General features: G+C 42.3%; 1 protein-coding gene and 1 long non-coding RNA gene across 5 annotated transcripts in view; one reads left to right on the top strand and one right to left on the bottom strand.

Annotated features, from left to right (window-relative positions):
- Positions 1 to 15643, bottom strand: part of LOC126987045 (sodium- and chloride-dependent glycine transporter 1-like) — a 57769-nt gene that overhangs the window by 5411 nt on the left and 36715 nt on the right. For all 3 annotated transcript variants that reach the window (XM_050843718.1, XM_050843719.1, XM_050843720.1), the window contains 12 exons: positions 12735 to 12885; positions 10606 to 10737; positions 6429 to 6572; positions 5519 to 5675; positions 4991 to 5123; positions 4246 to 4380; positions 3771 to 3874; positions 3547 to 3671; positions 1967 to 2150; positions 1111 to 1246; positions 606 to 737; positions 67 to 234 (listed from right to left, as the gene is read on the bottom strand). In XM_050843718.1, the coding sequence (XP_050699675.1) occupies positions 67 to 234; positions 606 to 737; positions 1111 to 1246; positions 1967 to 2150; positions 3547 to 3671; positions 3771 to 3874; positions 4246 to 4380; positions 4991 to 5123; positions 5519 to 5675; positions 6429 to 6572; positions 10606 to 10737; positions 12735 to 12885 (1701 nt within the window). The remainder of the gene's footprint in view (positions 1 to 66; positions 235 to 605; positions 738 to 1110; positions 1247 to 1966; positions 2151 to 3546; positions 3672 to 3770; positions 3875 to 4245; positions 4381 to 4990; positions 5124 to 5518; positions 5676 to 6428; positions 6573 to 10605; positions 10738 to 12734; positions 12886 to 15643) is intronic.
- LOC126987049 (uncharacterized) overlaps positions 6582 to 15643 on the top strand; it is a 26819-nt gene continuing 17757 nt past the window's right edge. The window contains exons 1-2 of one of the 2 annotated variants that reach the window (XR_007740128.1): positions 6582 to 7458; positions 8020 to 8454. This is a non-coding gene — a long non-coding RNA (uncharacterized LOC126987049). Of the gene's footprint in view, positions 7459 to 7894; positions 8455 to 15643 lie in introns of those variants that run through there. The other variant, XR_007740127.1, reaches the window with a different exon arrangement.

The following is a 15643-nucleotide window of genomic DNA, read 5'->3' as shown; positions in this document are numbered from 1 at the left end:
TTTAAGTGTTTTAGAAGGAACTGCAAGATTGCAGTTCATATGAGAGGTGTGCCTTTAAGAGTTTACCTCGAGCAGGGAGCCTTTCTCCTGAAGGATCTTGACGATGGCCACTATGGGTATGAGGGAGACGGAGGAGAAGGACAGCACCCAGCCAATGGCGTTGGCCCAGTAAGGGAATTCATAGTCGCCATATCTTGCTGGCTTAAGGTCCAGCCAGGTGAACACCAAGATGGTCTGAGGACAAAAGACTTAGTAATTATCTTCTATGAATTTTCAGTGTCCTGCAAAGCAGCAGACACCAGGGCTGGCTGTATGGACAAGCAAGAAATGCACCCACTTAAAGCCCTTTCGTCTAGACACAAACATTTATGTTTCTTTAAAGATTATGAATCTGTTACTATTTCATATTTTAAGATACTCTGTGTACATGCAGAAAGGGGTACATGATGGGCCCCAAAACATAACCCTGCTTAGGGTCTCCAGAATGCCATGATAACTGGCACTGGCACTGGCAGACACTGCTCTACACATCCTTGAAGAGACTCGGCAAAATGCAGATTTATGACAAGTGTTTGTGAAGTATTTGTGGAACAAAATGCACTTACCAGAACCACACAAGGCATGATGTACTTCCAGACACACTTCCAGAGTATTCTGGGGTAGGGGTAGAATCCCAGCATCTTCTTGATGTCATCCAGGAAGTTGTCAACACCATAAATCCAGGTCACGACAACCACCTGTTGGTACAGAGGTGCCACTCCTGATGTTATTCATGTTTAATCAGTCCTGGTTTGCACAGGGAATCCACAGTACAGCAAGTTAACCCATCTTAACTTTAAAACAGTGATCAAGGGCATGACTCGAGAATGAGTACTGTACATAACTGTAAAGGTTTAATTTTTTAATGATTTTTTCTTCATACCTAAGTTTATGGGAATGACTTTTTCTTGGTAATGATTTTCTAGTGTGTTGAATTATTTCCTGAATGAGACATATCACACAGCCTTGGCGGAGGAGGGGAGTAATCTTTCGCATGAGCTTCACTTTGACAGGAGTACTGTAATTCAGATCATTTATAGACAGCTCCAGGTATGTTGGCCGGCAGCTTACCTCAAACATTCCCACCATCAAAGCAGAGAAGGTGGAAGAGTAGAAGTCCATCATCTGCAGGACGTACATGCCTCCCTTGGTGGCCATGGACAGACCCACGGTGTACATGAGCAGGCAGACACCTAGGAGGGCCCACCTAGCGTGCAGGGACAGTGTGTCAGCATGGATGGTTTAGGTTGCCCTTGTCTTTGAGTTTACACAAGTCATGGAAAGGTTAAGCACAGAATACTGTGTACCTCATAGTTGTACTAATGGTATCAATAGTAAGAGTACTTAGGAGCCAACACACAAAAAACGAGATTATATAATCCTTTATATAATCCTTTGGAAAAAAATAATATTGAAGGCACAGCTTAGGTTGAGTAAGCAACTCCATGGTGATTGCAGAGCTTTTGTTTTTTCCTGAGTAAAAGGCTGTGATTAATATTCTTAGCAAGTGTTGGCAGTGTTTACCAAGTAGCCATTGGCACATCATCATTTAGACAAGTGGCTGCCAGTGCCAGCCAGCCAGAGCATCTATTGCCAATGAGTAAATGGTAACCACTGCCGCGGCAAGCATTCACAAGGGTTCATGAAGCAATAAAGTCCGTGCCCACATTTCTGGTCACCTGCAGTTGTTGCATATTTGATGCTTGTGCAGGGGAAGAAATGGTCATATAAAACATGGGTAGATACAGTAATTATGGCCCTGTGGCCATGAGCTCCAGAGGGTGACTGATATCCTGCCATGAATGAAGGTTAGTCACACACATGTTGTAACATACCAGAGGTGAGTGAGTGCATCCCACAATACAGTTAATACACAAATAGGTGGGAAGGAGCATGTTGCAGCTGAGGTGTTGGCGGGTGGACTCACTTGAAGTTCTTGCCACGCAGGGCTGGGAAGTCATCAGTAATGGTGGTGATGATGGTGGTTAGGATAGTAAACTGCGTGCCAAGACCCAGAGTCAGCAACATGGCGAAGAACAAGATGGACCACATCGGTGACAGAGGAAGGCGGGCCACGGCCTCGGGGTAAGCCACGAACGCCAGGCCCGCTCCTAGAACGTGCATAAAATGACTCCACATCAGAGGGCTGATCGAGGAGGAGAGCCACCCTACCAGTGATGATGGTGGTGTCGAGGCCAGCGTGCAAAGGCACGCGTGGAACGACACCCTTGGTGACTGTGAGTGTGGGTGTGTGTGCCTGGGGGCACGGAAATACCTGTCTCCCTCAGAGGTGCGCTGGGCCGGCCAGTGTGGAGGGTGCCAACAATAGTCTCGCCATACCTACCAACCATCCATCAGGGATTTTCTCTTGGTAACCAACTTAACAGTTGAGGTAACTAACCACATTTGATATGATACTGAAAATTTTCAGAAATAGCTGTTAAGTGAGGATGTACAGGACATCAAAGAGATACATACCATTGGTGCGAAGGTCCTATTACACCTGCATTTTTATTGGTTGCCTCCGCATGCATTACCTGTACGAATGGCTTACCTGAGACCACTCTAACCAAAAACTGTGAGTATGTTTGCCGAGAGTCACTGGTGGATACATACCATTGTCACCCCTGGTCAAGGAACATTGGATGGGAACTTATGGTACTTACAATGATGTATGAAGTTTGATAATTATCCTTTGATTTCTGGTAATAGAATTAAAGTTAAGGATTAAGCTTTGATAAGGGAGTGCTAATCTCTTAGTACTGGGATGGATGAAAATTGCTAAAAATGTTTTTTGACACAAAATTTATTTCCTTTTAGTTGTTTTTATGTGTGCATGTTTGTTGACTTGTTACATTACTTTAAACTTTCTTAATCTTGTCATGTGAAAAGTGAAGTCATTGATGGCTTTTGTTTCTTGACTTACTGTAGCATCTATAATATGGAGACCTTTGATGTTCAGGTTGACTCACATGCCACAGAGCAACACAATGGTGTGACGCTTGGCAACTCAGTGTTTTCTTTAGGATACAGACAGGTAGTTTGCCAAAGTTTAATCAAAGAAAGCAGGTGAGTCAAAATTCCCTGTAGGTAATAGGAGACTGAGTGCTTCACATGCTGTCACGTGATAAACAGAATAAAATGGCATCATTATCCATCATTCAGCTTTAATGTACATCAAATAAAAGTTATGTGGCAGTCAGCCTCCAAAGGAAAGACCTTCCACAAGGCCTGCACACACTGACTGCAAGACAACAATAGCAAGGGGCAGAAAAGTTGAGTCCTTTGGATGACTTGAAAGGTGATGTCGTGTCATCCTCCAACTGAACCTTGGGATGCAACTTCTTTCTTCCCCAAAACCCATTCAGGGTGTGCAGTGAAGTGTACTTTGACCATAAAAAATCAGGCTTAATTATGGAAGATTCCTTTCCCAAGTTACCTCTGGGATATGCTATCCTCAAAGAGAGTTGAGAGAAAATGCCTTTGATTAAGTTATTTGTTACATACCTTGCACAGCCACTTTGTCCACTGGCAAGCCCAGCTCGTGAGCCATGAACCCGATGATGCCAAAGATGACAAAGCCGGCAAAGAAGCTGGTGAGGCAGTTACCGATGGACACAACAAACGCATCTCTGTTGTGAGGAGACAGGGAGATCATGAAAGTAACCAACATAAAGGTTAAGGTGATGCTTGTTGCAGGTGTTACATTGAAGGTGAAAGGCTTGCTGTACCTGTAGCAGTTATTGTTGAACTTATTGTAGGATGAAAGTGTTATGAGGCCGCCCCAGCATGGAGACAGGCTGAAGAAGATCTGGATGGCAGCATCACCCCACACCTAAGGACAAAGTGGGATACAGATGTCAGTGATTCATGCCAGTAATTCTTCTATTGCTTATTGTCTCCATTCCTCACACTTCTCCACCTCTTCGGTGAGCTCTGTGCAAGGTACAGTCTGCACAACAAGTTAACTGAACCCCAAGACAAGAAGTGGTAGGAAAACAACTGAAGTATGTGTCATTGGTTTTTCATTTTGCTCACTCTCTTGTCTGTTGTTTATGATGTGGGAGGACTGTGCCTCATCCTTTTTGTGAGTTTCTCGTGTATTCTTTGCTAACAAGTATGATGAGTATATATAGAATAATGTATGATAGAAGAGTGGCAATACATCTAAGGAGCTTGACTTTGAGAGAAATTCGTTGCACTCACACCAGCCGTCAACAGTTTGTCCCACTTGGGCGTGAGGTAGAAGTTGATGCCGTCCATGTAGCCGGGCAGGGTGGCTGCCCGCACCAGCAGCACAATCAGGATCAAGTACGGGAATGTTGCGGTGAAGTACACGGCCTGGAAGGAGGCAGAGGTTCATTGGTTACAGTGTAGCATATCGAAAAAATATGTGCTGAGTTCTCAGCAAGTTGTCTTAGTGAATTTCCATAATATCTGAGGCTTGTGCTCATAGAATTGCTCGTACTCGGCATATCTCAGTAAATGTATTCAGAGTTCATAACAGATTCTCTACACAGAGTCTCATAGTATGTGAGACTTATGCTGATGTACTCTTCCACTACTAGCATGTTTAGGAAAAGTCATTCAGAGTTACCAAGAGATTCTCTCATGGTACTGGAGGCCCATGCTAACTAACTTGCTTTCAGTACAGTGGGCTTCTGAAGAGTACAAGAATTTGGTGGATATACAAGCTTGTGCCATCTGAATTTGTGCAGTTCTTTACATGTAAGTGTTTGCCATCAAATTTGGCTCATTGGTGTGTGCAGTTCTCTCATTTAAGATCTGCCTACACTACCAGATGATTATTGGCTGAAAGTTATGTAGATCACACTATTTGCAAATCATCCTCTTTGATCTCATGCTGCCAACAGCTTACTGCACCAGCATATCCAAGAAAAACTTTACAGATTTCTTAGTAGAGTCTCCATTATTTATGGTAATCCCTCACCTTGCCAAACGTCTCTACTCCCTTGATGAGGACCAGGTAGACGATGATCCAGGCCACCATCAGGGCCAGCACAATGTTTCCCTGCAGGCCACCCAAGTCGTGCAGGCCATCGGTGATGTCCAGCACATGATTACTGTGAACAGTGAAGGGATTTGAGTTGCTGTGTGTACTCAAGGAAAAGTTAATCTGTTAACCCCTTGACTACGGATTTCCTACAAGAAGACCTCACCCAGCTACAGAAATGAAACAAAAAGTGGCTGCTACGATTCATTTAAGAAAAATGTAAAGTCCTGCACCTTGGGAGGGGATATCCAGCATACCAATACCACATAGGAAACACTCCACTATCCACATTGAGGCAAAGAAAGACCTGGGACTATACGTTTCCAGGCTACCAGTGAAAGACAAATCCGTGCCAATGGCAGTGGACGAGTTAAAGTCTACGATGTGTTAGACTGACGAATATATTTCCAGCATTCTTCAAGAGAGTGTTGGGTATCACTAGTTGAAGGCTGGTTAGTTCCTTACTGGAAGAACTCGTTGGCAGGGCTCTTGAGGAGGCTGGTGGTGTGGTTGAGGCTGTCCCACTCCTCCAGCGTGGTCATGTTGGGGAGGATGCACGCGCCCGTCAGGTTCATGATGCCTCCGTTGAGGGAACAGTTGCGGGAGTTGAACTCTTTGCAGTCTGTGTGGGATGAAAAGAAACTGTCACTCTCACTTGGGTAGGAAAAGTACTTGAACCAATTTTTGAGGGTAAGAAGGCCGTTACATGGTTTGGTTTAAGAAATGTCATTTAGTACAATTACTGACCCTGCATACAACCAGCTTCAGTGTTTAGTGGACTTCTAAACTTACTTCAAGATTACCTAAGAATCAACAGCTCCATTGCCGAGTGGTGGACTCAAATACTAAAGGAACGCCATACTGTGGACATTCTTGTTTTGATAAAGTTCCACACAGAAGAATATTAGAGAAGATCTGAAGTTATAGCATCAGTGGAACATTTGGAAACTAGACGGAGACCTTTATTAAAAAAAAAAGGCAACAGTGTGTCACTCAGAGGTCCTCAGAGATCAATTCCAGGAGCATTATTGCTTGGACCATTATTGTTGGAGGAGTAAAGATGAAGGAAAGCAAGATAAATGTACATGATTACAATTGAACACAACTGCCTCGTACTCTGAGCACCACATTTTGCCACAGGAGGGAGTAGAATATAAGAAGGCAGAGAAGGAGCAAGATTAAAGAAAGCAGGATAAATGTACATGCAAGTGAGCACAGATGCCTTATAGTACTTTTTTTTTTTTACAACAAAGGAGGCAGCTCAAGGGCACAAAAAAAAGGAAACAATAATAAAAAAGCCCGCTACTCGCTGCTCCTAAAAAAGAATCAAATGAGGTGGCCGAAAGAGAGGTCAATTTCGGGAGAAGTTACTTACACTCTGAACGCCACTCATCGCCACAGGAGGTCCATGGGAGGGTGTGCGTGAATGACGAGTAGATGTAGTAGATGGCCCAGGCCAGCACCACGTTATAGTAGCAGCCAATATAGAAGCTGATCATGAACATGGCGTAGCCGATGCCTGGAAACACACAACAGAATTTAACTTAGAAAACAGTAAGGTGATGTTGCCTAAGTGTAGCTAAGTAACTTGTGGCCCATTCATTCATCACTTAGGGTAAAAGAGGGAAGATCTACTTGCCTATTATTATTATTATTATTATTATTATTATTATTATTATTATTATTATTATTATTATTAAGTCATGAAAGGTCAGCAATTATCTGCAGTTAGGCAGAGGTCAAGCCATGGAAAAGCATAAAAAACCTGAGTAAAGGCTGGCAAGAGAAGGAAAAGAAAAAAGAAAGATGCAGGTCCTACAGTTTGCAGTCTCACATTATAACATTGTTTTACAGCGAAGTATCTCACAGGTAATAGCTGTTAAAAGAGAAAAAAAGAGGCGATTCCTACAGTTTTCAGTCTCAAAGTTGTAGCATTATTTTTTTACAGCACAGAACCTCTTGGGCAAAAGCTGAAAAAAGAAATAGGCGATTCCTACAGTTTTCAGTCTCAAAGTTGTAGCATTAATTTTTTTTTACAGCGAAACGTAAAAGCTGAAAATAAAGGAAAATAAAGAAAAAAGATGCAAGTCCTAAAGTTTCCAGTCTCAAATTTGTCATTACCTAATTCTATTTTTATTAATACAGTGAAGCATATCATTATTCCCTGATATTTAAACCAAGTAGGCTATCCTAGTGCTTATAACTGAGCTTTCTTTCATTTGTTAGCCTCGGTAAGAGAAAGAGGAAAAGAAGCAAGTCTATACAGTTTTTAGTCTCAAAGTGATCGTATTTTCTTTAACATTGAAGTATCTCATAAACCAAGTATTCTTTTAAGTGTTTATAATAGAGCTTTCTTTCATGTTAGCCTCGGAAAGAGCAAGAGGAACAGAAGCAAGTCTATACAGGTTTTAGTCTCAAAGTGATCGTATTTTCTTTAACATTGAAGTATCTCATAAACCAAGTATTCTTTTAAGTGTTTATAGTTGAGCTTTCTTTCATGTTAGCCTCGGTGAGAGAAAGAGGAAAAGAAGCAAGTCTATACAGTTTTTAGTCTCAAAGTGATCGTATTTTCTTTAACATTGAAGTATCTCATAAACCAAGTATTCTTTTAGGTGTTTATAACTGAGCTTTCTTTCATTTGTTAGCCTCGGAAAGAGCAAGAGGAACAGAAGCAAGTCTCTATACAGTTTTTAGTCTCAAAGTGATCGTATTTTCTTTAACATTGGAGTATCTCATAAACCAAGTATTCTTTTTAAGTGTATATAATAAAGCTTTCTTTCATGTTAGCCTCGGAAAGAGCAAGAGGAACAGAAGCAAGTCTACAGGTTTTAGTCTCAAAGTGATCGTATTTTCTTTAACATTGAAGTATCTCATAAACCAAGTATTCTTCTAAGTGTTTATAATTGAGCTTTCTTTCATGTTAGCCTCGGAAAGAGCAAGAGGAACAGAAGCAAGTCTCTATACAGTTTTTAGTCTCAAAGTGATCGTATTTTCTTTAACATTGAAGTATCTCATAAACCAAGTATTCTTTTAAGTGTTTATAATTGAGCTTTCTTTCATGTTAGCCTCGGTAAGATAAAGAGGAAAGAAATGGTACAGTTTTTGGTCACAGTATCGTATCTCTCAGGGACAGAAATTATTAAGGGAAAGAAAAGAGAAGAAAATTTAGTGAAGGTGAATGGAAAAAAAGGTAAAAGAGAGAGAAAGGAGAGGGAAAACAGGGAGGGAGAGAAAAGAAAGCGTAGGCTCAGTGACAGAATTCAAGGGAGAGAAAGGAGGATAATTTTCAGTTTGGCGCGCGCGGGGGAGTGAGAGGGCGGGGAAGTGCGCGGAGTGTTTTGTAAGCGATGAAAACCTTTTATTTCGTTGTGTTCCAGCGGTGGCCAGCACACTGTGATTAGGTGAGGAAGTGTGTAACAGCTAGCTATGTCCTTATCTCTTTCATCTTCCTAACATCGATCAGTTCAGGCTAGGTATTTACAGATGCTGTCCTCCCCTCATATCAACTATTTCATTAGATTAACAAATTCAAAGGCTTCAGAGGAGATCAGTCGGGTCTTCATGAGTGTTTCTTGGGGATCATGGTACAGAAGAAGAGTCAGACTACCACCAGGGTCGTACAACTACCCCTGGAAATGCCCTTAACTCCCACGAAAGCCTTGTGAAACAGGTGATCTTGGGCGCCGAAAAGTTTGAGAAGACAGCCCGCACGTAACAAGGCTTTCGTAGGCGTTTTGGGCATTTCCAGGGGTAGTTTAATGACCCTGGTGGTAGTGTGACCCTTCTTCTGTACAATGGATGTGAAAAAAAACTCATGAAAACCCGATTACTCTCCTTTTCAGCCTTCGGAAATAGTCTGGAAGCGCGGGTGTTTTGTTAGCGATGAAAACCTTTTATTTCGTTGTGTTCCAGTGTCCCAGCGAAGGCCAGCACAATATTAATACAAACACAATACAATACAAATTAAATATGAAAGTTAATACTTCTCTGAGCAACACATTTTGAGGTCACATTAAACACTGATTTCGCTTAGCCTAGGAGCCGGAGGGTTAGTGTGATGTTCAAATAATATGGGGTGAGTATTATTAGGCTTCGTGTATACCTTCCTGTTCATTCTAATAACAACGAGAGAGAGAGAGAGAGAGAGAGAGAGAGAGACGTAGGTACGCTATCGATTTTGTTTTCACGGTAAAGGAAACATCTATACACAGGTGGTAACCATTTGCTTTGAGTTTTACCATCCAGATAATGTGAATAAAAGGGCCTATATAGAAAACATTGGGTGGGCTATGGCCCCCCTAGTCCCACCAGAAATTACGGCCCTATAACCGTTTATAGATGCTAGAATACTGTTTTGGAAAGGTCACGTTTGTTTGGTCGAGTTTGCTTTGGCGACGACACAACACTGGGGTTACTTACTATTCGTTGACCGCTCAGTAAAGATTAACCGTGGAAGAGCGGATATGTCTTCATTACCATATGTTGACCGCTCAGTAAAGATTAACCACTGAAGAGCGGATATATCTTCATTACCTTATGTTGACCGCTCAGTAAAGATTAACCATGGAAGAGCGGATATATCTTCATTACCTTATGTTGACCGCTCAGTAAAGATTAACCATGGAAGAGCGGATATATCTTCATTACCATATGTTGACCGCTCAGTAAAGATTAACCATGGAAGAGCGGATATATCTTCATTACCATATGTTGACCGCTCAGTAAAGATTAACCATGGAAGAGCGGATATGTCTTCATTACCATATGTTGACCGCTCAGTAAAGATTAAGATTAACCATGGAAGAAGCGGATATATCTTCATTACCATATGTCCATGGAAGAGCGGATATATCTTCATTACCATATGTTATCTTCATTACCATGTGACGCTCAGTAAAGATTAACCATGACCCATATGACCGCCGCAGTAAAGATTTAACCAGAAGAGCGGATATGTCTTCATTACCATAAAGAGCGCGGATGTCTTCATTACCATATGTTGACCGCTCAGTAAAGATTAACCATTGAAGAGTGGATATGTCTTCATTACCATATGTTGACCGCTCAGTAAAGATTAACCATGGAAGAGCGGATATGTCTTCATTACCATATGTTGACCGCTCAGTAAAGATTAACCATGGAAGAGCGGATATGTCTTCATTACCATATGTTGACCGCTCAGTAAAGATTAACCATTGAAGAGTGGATATGTCTTCATTACCATATGTTGACCGCTCAGTAAAGATTAACCATGGAAGAGCGGATATGTCTTCATTACCATATGTTGACCGCTCAGTAAAGATTAACCATGGAAAAGCGGACACATTTTCAATACCACTTGTTGACCGTTCACGTAAGATTAACATTATTAAAAAGAAGAACTTACCTTGGAAGAGCAGATATACCTCCGTAACCATTCGTTGACCGTTCAATAAAGATTAACATTCATCTATTAAAAGAGAACATACCTTGGAAGAGCAGACATATCTTCGTTATCATTTGCTGACCGCCCAGTAAAGATCAACATAACTCAATACAAGGGAAGAACTCACCTTGGAAGAGCGGGCATATCTTCCACACCGTGATGGGTCCCTCGCGGCCAAACTGTCCCAGACACAGCTCGAAGAACATGAGCGGCAAGCCACACACGACCAGCATGATGCCGTACGGGATGAGGAAGGCGCCTGAAACAATGCCAGACGGGTCAATGTGTCATATAATTATCAGTTTACATCCTCATCTGTTACTGAATATTGTTGTGAGGTGTGGAAAGAAGAGGAGGAAGAGGGAATAATTCACACTTGCAAATCGTATGTATTCCCAGTGATACAGAGTTTGAAATGGAATATGAAGCCGGGAGGGAATGATGAAGTGCTTGATGGACCCACAACGTTATCAGTTCAATAATAGTCACTTTACTTTCTTATCTGTTATTAAAATTGTCGTGGGGTGTGGAAAGAAGAGGAGGAAGAGGGAATAATTCACACTTGCAAATCGTATGTATTCCCAGTGATACAGAATTTGAAATGGAATATGAAGCCGGGAGGGAATGATGAAGTGCTTGATGGACCCACAACGTTATCAGTTCAATTGTAAATTTACTTCTTTATTTGCCATTGTAACTGAAGAGAACTCTTTATATCGTGTATTCCCAGTGATAGAGTTTAAAAGGGAAAATAAAGGCGGGAGGGAATGATGAAGTGCTTGATGGACCCACAACGTTATCAGTTCAATAATTGTCACTTTACTTTCTTATCTGTTATTAAAATTGTCATGGGGTGTGGAAAGAAGAGGAGAATGATGGAATAATCCCCACTGGTTGGCTTAAGCACTTACAAATCGTATGTATTCCCAGTGATATCGAGTTCAAAAGGGTATATGAAGGCGGGAGGGAGTGATGAAGTTCTTGATGGACCCACAACGTTACTTTCTTATCTGTTATTGAAATTGTCGTGGGGTGTGAGAAGAGGAGGGGGAAATAACACACTGGTTGGCTCACACACTTGCTTATCATATTTATTCTTAGTGATACGGGTCTCTAAGCGGTATATTAAGGCTATAAATTAAGTGCTTGATGGATTCGCAACGTTATCAGTTTAGTGGAAAGCCAAGCAGACGTGGAGTAGCTGACGCGCAACACTTAAAATAGGAACTTTATTTAACGCATAAGAATAGCCATTATGTAACTAATAAAACCTCGTGAACTTCGGCTTTATAGACACCAATAAATATAAACCCAATGAATAAAATAACTCGGATGTTAAAAAAAAGTAATGTTGAAAAAAAATGTGAATGCACGAAAGACGAAAAGATAAGCTCAAATATAAATAATGTATCACTTCTCTTGATGGTTTGCATGGATTGGTTTGTCCTAGTTGGCACACACACACACACACACACACACACACACACACACACACACACACACACACACACGCAGGTATTGATCTCTAGTTAGGGATAATGGAAGGCTGGGAGGGAAGGTGGGAGAGGTTGTTGCTGTTGTTGATGTGTGTGTGTGTGTCCATTTCCACCTCATCCATTATTAGTGCTTATATAATTTTTCTTTTCTAGCTGCGATTCAACTTTCAGTTTTACAACACCTCCCTAGCGCCCATTTTAAATCCTCTCATTCTTCAAAGCACGGGTTGATCCCTTACGCCGCCGGGTTGCGAGAGCCTAGACTCACTGGGTCACTAGGGCACTACTCCTTAACAAAATAGAAAACTAAGCTCCAGGCAGCAGCAGCCTCACGATAGAGTACCTCAGGATATAGGTCCTCTAGCTCACGACACACATAACTGTCACAACACTTGAGAATGGGCCGTGAAATTGATATATAAAGCAGAATCTTATATCAGAAGAGAAAGTTTTGAAAGCACTGCCTTGTGGGGCTATTGGGACACTTCTTTAAAGATTACTTAAGTGATTAAGAATAAGAATTGGATGTGAAGACGCCATCTCATACGTCTATTTAATAACAGATGGACAAGGTAACAATGACGACCTATGAACTGTAAAAGTCACAGTAGACAGAGAACGAGATTGATATAAGGAATTTAAAACCCATATAAGAGCTGGGTGGAGTACAGTAATACCAGAACCAGGTGGAAAACGTTGGGAGAAGCCATAATGATAACTTGATAGTAACTGATGAATATGGTAGTCGAAGGTTACTCACCGCCGCCGTTCATGTAGCAGAGGTACGGGAAGCGCCAGATGTTGCCCAACCCAACGGCGTAGCTGAGGGAGGAGAGGATGAACTCGATCTGGCGGTTCCATCTCTGCCGCCCGCCGTTGTTACTCCCCCTCACCTCCACGGCCTCGCACTCCTGCAGAAAAATAATAGGGATATCAATAATAATAATAATAGCCCCAACCTGTGCCCTTTGCATTATTAGCCAAACAGAAACAGAATGAAAGTAATAATAAAAAGATGAATATTAATAACAATAACAACGGTAGTAGATAAATTTAAGTTAATTCCTCGAACCTTATCCTCTTTCGTGTACTTAATTTCTCAAGAAAAGACAACAGAAGGTATATTTTCGGGCTGGTTGGTAACTGGGTGCCTGGGGAAACCTAGGAAAAGTAAACTGTGGTAGGTAGCCCTGATGTCACACCTGGCCTGTGTCCCCTGATAATGGGTTCTTCTCTCCACAGCCTCAATGCGAAGGGGATGAGGCCACAACTTTGCCTTTACTTTACCTGATATATTCATTAGTTTATTTGTTATATATTTTATTCATGCACATGGTCATTTATTTGTATATTTTTTTGTGTGTGTTTATGAGTTCTGCCCGTCCGCCTGTTGTTTGCTGCTCTAAAGGTCTGTGTTTTGAGCGTCGCCTAAAAATGTTGGCATCGCCGAGGTCGTTTTTGTTGTTGGAAACCGTCCCGATCACGTGTCGCATCATTTACAACGTGGAGGTTAGTTTATTGGCTGGTCACACTCCCGAACACCTACCCCGCCAGCCAGCCGGGGCGCGGCGCGCCCGCCGGATAAACGCAGGATCGGGTTTCCCTTGTTGTGTTTCCACTGCCCTGTGATCTGTCCCGTGACGACTATTATTATTATTATTATTATTATTATTATTATTATTATTGATTGGTATAATTTTGTTTTTAATTCCTTGTGGTTTATCACCGTGCGTCCCATTGTTGGTAAACAATATGTCGCGTGTACAAGCATGGTTATATAAACTGCTGTCAACCCCGAGTGCAAATAAATCAACTCGCATGGACCAGGAAGACATGACCCAAACCAACGACATCATTTTTTGTTCCAAGCGCCTGCTTCTAAGAGTACAGGGGCAGAAGGGCACTCGGGCAAGGCCGCGTCAGCCTGGACGGGAGGGAGAGGGGTGGGGGGGGGGCGAACATTTTAGTGTCTCTCGACGAGTTTGAGGTCGCCCCGCGTGCACTGTTTACGCTACTGTGCCAAGTCTAAAAGTGGGGAGAGACACGCCAAGAAAAATATGGTCAAAACTTGCTCTTGTAAACAAGGAATCGATAGGAAAACAAGTACGATTAATATAAAAAGGGCTTAAAATAATGATTAAAGAAAAGGAAATATAGAAAAGTTAACACAAATACCTTTAGCACAAAACTTTTCACAAACACTCCCAGTTGTATTGAAAACTATCATAAACGCGAGAAAGGTATTATGCTATTATCATTCCGTAATGCTTGAGAAGAAAAAAAAAGACTCGTATACAATTCCCTATCTTTTTCCCGTGTGCGTGCCGGTGTTAGCTCCTTGGCAGGTAGCGTGAAGGACAGGTAGAAGCGATCGGTCCGTCTGTCTGTTTGGCATGAGGCCCGCATTTTAGTGTGTCAGAGTAGCCGTGTTAGGCCCGGGCGAGGCGAGGCGCAGTACTGGCGATGGGGCAATGGGCTGTTAAGTGTGGCCAGCCCATACCTCAGAGGCGAGTTAGGAGGAGTTCGCCAGTTAGTACGCAGTTTTGAAAGTACTGACGATGTAAAGTGTAGCCGGCCCACACCTCAGAGGCGATTTAGGAGCAGCTCGCCAGTTAGTACGCAGTTTTGAAAGTACTGACGATGGGGCAGTGTGTGGAGCGAGAGTTAGGAGGAGTTCGCCAGTTAGTACGCAGTTTTGAGAGTACTGACGATGGGGCAGCAAGTGGAGCGAGAGTTAGGAGGAGTTCGCCAGTTAGTACGCAGTTTGGAAAGTATTGACGATGAGGCATTGGACTGGAGAGTGTGTGGAGCGAGAGTTAGGAGGAGTTCGCCTGTTAGTACGCAGTTTGGAAAGTATTGGCGATGGAGCAATGGGCTATAAAGTGTGTGGAGCGAGAATTAGGAGTTGGCCAGATAGTACGCAATTTTGCCACTAGTGATGACGTAGAAGCGAGGATCTGAAAAAAAATTGTGTGTATACCCTCATTACGAGAACTACCGAACATGTACATAAGTTATTGGGCTGCGCATGTAGTAGCGACAGTAGTAGTAGTAGTAGCAATGTAGTAGTAGAAGGAGGAGGAAGTGGAGGAGGAGGAGGAGGAGGAATGGTAGCCTAGTCATAATTATTGTAGTTGTAGAAATGGAATTGGTAGTATAGCAGCAGCAGCAGTAGTAGAAGTAGTAATAGTAGAAGTAGTAGTAGTAGTAGTAGTAGTGGTAGCTGTTATAGTTTTAAGAATAGTACTTTCAACTGTATGGTTTTGTTGTTGTTTAAACCTCGTAGAAAACAAACTGAACAGAAACCACAACATCAATGGAAACAAAGAGAAATAGACACGAATATATCATAATTATAAAACAAACAACAAGCACAGCGATAGAGAGCGAAGCAAAGCGGCAGGGGCCAGGCAGGCAGGCAGGCAGGCAGGCAATGTTTTCTTTCGTGATTGAAATTAGAGCAAGCTGCGTCCCGTCAGCTTCAATAATAATAGTCCGCCGCCCAACCTGACAACGGTGAGCGATGACAATAATTAAAACCTGTCACGTCTCCATTTTATCCCTCTGGTTTATGGGAGGGTAAGTGAAAAGGGGAATGTATATAGTATGGGGCGGAAAATGTGCTGGATGGCTGAGGTGAATGAATATAGGATTGGTACAAGATGGATT

The sequence above is a fragment of the Eriocheir sinensis genome, chromosome 63, assembly GCF_024679095.1.
Source record: "Eriocheir sinensis breed Jianghai 21 chromosome 63, ASM2467909v1, whole genome shotgun sequence".
NCBI lineage: Eukaryota > Metazoa > Arthropoda > Malacostraca > Decapoda > Varunidae > Eriocheir > Eriocheir sinensis.
The sequence above is the reverse complement of the archived record's forward strand: the minus strand, read 5'-3'. Positions and strand labels throughout refer to the sequence as shown.